Consider the following 4,855-nt stretch of genomic DNA (forward strand, 5'->3'; position numbering starts at 1 on the left):
GAGGCCTGAGCAGGGACCAGGCCGTGGGTATGGAGAAGAGAGAGTGGGACAGACAGGGCTGGAGGGAGTGAAGGGAGGGAGAGGCTGGTAGTGGGTTCTAATGTGGGACCCCCTGCTACTCCTTCCGCCTCCCAGTCGTGGGCACTTTGAAGCCCACAGGAGCCACAAGGTAAAGCCTGGCAGAGCAGAGCACTCGCATCCCCTCTTTCCCCACAGCCAGCCCCATCCCTCCCACCACAGCCTGACCCCTCCCTCCATGCCTCACCTTTGGCCAATCTGGGTCCAGTTGCTCCTCTCCCTGAGGCCTGTCCCCAACTTCCTACCCCCTCTTACTGAGGGGGCAAAGTCAGCAATTGAGTGCCTGGCCCTCAGAGAGCCTCCAAATGGCTGGTCTATAAAATGGGTGTATTATTTTCCTATGGTTGGCGTAACAAATTCCCACAAACTTAGTGGCTTCAAACAACACACATCTATCTCATGATTCTGGAGGTCAGAGGTCCTAGATGGGTGTCACTAGGCTCTAGAGGAGAATCCTTTTCCTTCCCTTTCCCAGCTCCTAGCGGCTGTCCCCGTTTCACGGCTCATGGCTTTTGCCTCCATCTTCAAATCCCAAAGGTAGCATCTTCATTTATTTATTTATTATTATGTTCTGGCCATGCCACGCGGCTTGCAGGATCTTAATTCCCTGACCAGAGATTGAACCTGGGCCATGGCAGTGAAAGCAAGGAGTCCTAACCACTGGATTGCCAGGGAATTGCCCTGCAGGTAGCATCTTCAAATCTCTCTCTGCCTCCCTTTTCCACATATCAGGATCCCTATATTGTGATTATATTGGGCCCACCTGGATAATCCAGGTTCCTCTCCCTATTTTAGAGTCATCTGACTAGAAGCCTTAATTCCATCTGAGACCTTCATTCCCCTTTGCCATGTAAGGTAACATACCCACAGGTTCCGGAATGAGGACATGGACATCTTTGGGGCCATTCATCTGCCTACTACAGTGAGCATGGGGTTCCCTACTCACATTTATTCATTCATTTATTCAACAATATTTATTGAGCACCTACTATGTGCCAGGCACTCTTTTAGGATGAAAATCCCTACTCTTATGGAATTCCTCTGTTACAGCATTGGGGTGGGGTGTGGGGAGGGGTGCAGACAGACAATTAAACAATTACAATTTAAAAAATCAATGCGTGATCATCAGTGCTATGGAGAGGAAAGCAGGAGGATTAAGGGGAGAGGGAGTGTTGAGGGGTTTAGACACTTGAAAGAGGCAACCGTTAGCAGAGACCTGAGTGATGTGAGGAAGAGGTGTGGGGAAGGGCGGTCCAGGCAGGGGGCACAGCAGGAGCAAAGGCCTAGAGATGGGAGGAATGGGGGGTGGAGAGGGTGATGGGGAGCCCTTGGGAGGTTCCAATATGGCAGTCTGTGATGTGCTCATTATTCACTACCCAATTTGTCCGTGGACCCTTGTTCTCCGGCTGAGAAAACTGGAGCTCAGAGATGAGGGATCTGGTCATACGAGGAGGTGGGCTGTCTCTGGACTCCTGGTATAGTGCTCACTCAGTCTGCTCTGGGTCCTGAAGCTCCAGCCATGTCTTTTCTGGAGGACCACCCTGAGGTTTTGCATGTCTTCCTCATCGTTGGGTTTTAGCCTCTTCTTCCTCCTGATCTGTCACCAGACCATGAGCTGTGCATGCAAATACGTCCTGAGGTCTCATGTGACCTGGTCCTGAGCTGGGAGATGTTGGGGACGTAGATATGAATCAGCCCTCCAGGGGCTCCCAGGCTGGTATAGGAGATAAATAGGGCACAGACAGTTCCAGTCTGGAGGGATTAAGGGGATCCGAGGGAGGAAGAGGGACTGTAGAAGGACTAGGCCTGGAAAAGTCAGGGAGGGCTTCCTGGAGGAGGGGGCATTTGCATTGGGAATTAATGTATGAGTAAAGTTTGCCAGGTAAAGATGGGAATACATTCATTCATTCACTCATTCATTTTACAAACATGTCCTGAGGCACTGTGTGGGTTGGTTGTTCAAGGATGATTCATGCATTTATTCATTCAATATGTCTTTGTTGGCACTTCCTTGGCAGTCCAGTGGTTAAGATTTCACCTTCCAATGCAGTGGGTGCAGGTCCAATCCCTGGTTGGGGAGCTAAGATCCCACATGCCTCAGGGCCAAAAAACCAAAACATAAAGCAGAAGCAATATTGTAACAAAGTCAATAAAGACTTTACAAATGGTCCACATAAAAAAAAAAGTCTTTGTGGGCTTCCCTGGTGGCACAGTGGTTGAGAATCTGCCTGCTAACGCAGGGGACACAGGTTCGAGCCCTGGTCTGGGAAGATCCCACATGCCGCGGAGCAACTAGGCCCGCGAGCCACAACTACTGAGCCTGCGCGTCTGGAGCCTGTGCTCCACAACAAGAGAGGCCGTGATAGTGAGAGGCCTGCGCACTGCGATGAAGAGTGGCCCCCGCTTGCCACAACTAGAGAAAGCCCTGGCACGGAAACGAAGACCCAACACAGCCATAAATAAATAAATAAATATAAATAAATAAATAAATATTTTTAAAAAGTCTTTGTTTAGGCAAAATAATACAATGGTTAAGACTTCAGATCCTGGAGTCGGTCAACCTGGATTCTTTTCTGAGTTGTTTCATTTACTGAATGGCTCATTTATTTAAGTTTGCCTCAGCTTTCCCCCTTGATAAAATGAGGACAGCAATAGTATCGTTCTCACAGGGTTCTTGGAAGAATAAATTAAAATGATGGATGTGAAGGTCACAGCACATTGCTCCATACATAGTTGACATTTCATTCCTGCCCTTGGCTTAGCATGAACCTCTCAGAGACCCTACATGCAATGAAAGTGATACCTGATTTAGTCTGGTGGGGTGTGTCATAGTCAGAGAAGGGTTTCTGGGGAGGGTGGCACTCAGTCGGGTTCTGAAGCTTGAGTAGGAGTTTGTTGGCTGGAACAATAGGGTCAAGTCCAGAATGAGGAAATGGCAGGGACAGAGGCTGGGTGTGTGCATGTGTGCATGAAACCACGTGGCTTGTTCTAGGAACTCCGGAGCAGAAGGAAGGGAAGTGGTGAGCTAGGCAGCTGGTGATGTGGGTGGAGCCCCTAAAGCTAGGGCTGCAAATGCCAGGCTGAGGAGCTCAGACCTCATCCTGGCGGCAATGGGAAGACAGCGCCCAAGCAAACAAGCTGATCCTTCGGTTCACAGATGGGGCAACTGAGGCCCATGCTCAGACCCCGTGTGGTGGCCCCTCCGATTTCCAGCTCTCTGATTTCTATCCACTTGTGAGCCTCCCCATCCTGTATCCTCCAGGGGAGACCAGGCCTCCAGCTCCTGCTCAGACACCCTGGAAGACGCCTGTCTCCCACCTGCTGGTGGGCTCAGGATAACGAGGAAACGGAGTGGGGGAACTGAGGCCCGCAAACAGATCGGGACCCCCGAGTTAACATCCTGGCCTCTGAGTCACACAGATACGGGTGCAAATCCTGGCTTGGCCTCTGTTTTGTCTTCTTTGATTTTGAGCAAGTGAATCTCCTCCGAGCCTCAGTTTCCCCATCTGAAAAGTGGAGCTGTTAAGAGTAGCCACCTCGGGACTTCCCTGGCGGTCCAGTGGTTAAGACTCCACGCTCCCAATGCAGGGGGCATGGGTTCGATCCCTGGTCAGGGAACTAAGATCCTGCATGCTGCGAAGCACGGCCAAAAAATAATAATAAAAATTAAAAAAAATAAGAGTAGTCACTTGGTGGGGCTTGGCACAGCCAGGATCCTGCAGTCCTTGAAAGATACGGGCTTCCTGAGAGGCTGGAGGAGGATACCAGGGGTTTAGTGCAGAAGACTGGAGCAAGCCTCTAGTTCTGGGAGTGGTTTGATGCGATGATGCATTAAGGACAGGAGAAGGGGTGCAGAGGAGGGTGGGTCAGACCACCCAGGGTCTCCACCCTAGGCTGAGGGGCGGGGACTTTGGCCAGGGGTACTGGGGAGCCATGGGAGGCTTGTGAGCAGGGGAGGGGTAGGTCTGCTCTGCACTGAATGGGATAACTGGAGGCAGCTAGGGCTGGGAGGAGGCTGGGCTGAGAGTCCAGCCAGGTGAGGTGAAGGCCTGCACGGGGCCAGGGCGACGGGGACGGGGCAGAGAGAATCAGAGTGAGACTGTGAGAGGTGAGGGGAAGCAAGGGAGAGAGGACAGCGCCCCAGGTCTGGGTGGACGGGGGGGCCGTCCCTGAGATGGAGGACACGGGGAAGTTGGTGGGGGGCGGGATGTGGGACTTGCTAACGTGGAGGCCTGTGGGTCCCAAAAGCATCATCCAGCCCTTGGAGGACCCTCTGGAGACTTGGCAGCCGTCACCTGCTGCGGCCCTGTGCCCACCAGGGACGACCCTCTTCCTCCTCTACTCCCTGGCCGCCCTCATCTCCTACCTCCTGGTGATCCAAGGGACAGGGCCCCTCCTGCCTCCCCCTTTGTCCGCAGACTGGTTTGGCCACCAGGCCATGGCCGATGCCGCCTTCACTGTTCTCCTGCCCCTGCCCCTCACCTGGACGCTCTCCGGCTGGCCCCTGGGTGGCATCTTCTGCCACCTGGACCCCGGCCTCGTCTTCCTGACACTCTACGCCAGTGGCGGCCTGCTGACCCGTGCGGCCGCCGACCGCTACACCTCTGCGCTCCAGCCCACGCGCCTCCTAACCATGCCCCCACCCCTGGGCACAGAACCATCGCACAGCCTGGAGGGCAGTTTTCTGGGCCAGGGGTTTTGGGCTGCTTCTTCTGGTCCTGGGCACATCAGCCCTGTGAACCCTGAGGGGCCAGGTGAACCGGGCCGACACTTTTAA

At 53.4% G+C, this 4,855-nt stretch overlaps 1 protein-coding gene across 1 annotated transcript in view; it reads left to right on the plus strand.

Annotated features, from left to right (window-relative positions):
- GPR32 (G protein-coupled receptor 32) overlaps nt 1-4,855 on the plus strand; it is a 14,581-nt gene extending 9,726 nt beyond the window's left edge. The window contains 2 exon segments of the mRNA XM_007472210.1: nt 3,341-3,402; nt 4,398-4,855. Of these exon segments, the coding sequence (XP_007472272.1) occupies nt 3,341-3,402; nt 4,398-4,855 (520 nt within the window).

This window comes from Lipotes vexillifer, unplaced genomic scaffold, assembly GCF_000442215.2.
Source record: "Lipotes vexillifer unplaced genomic scaffold, Lipotes_vexillifer_v1.1 scaffold802, whole genome shotgun sequence".
NCBI lineage: Eukaryota > Metazoa > Chordata > Mammalia > Artiodactyla > Lipotidae > Lipotes > Lipotes vexillifer.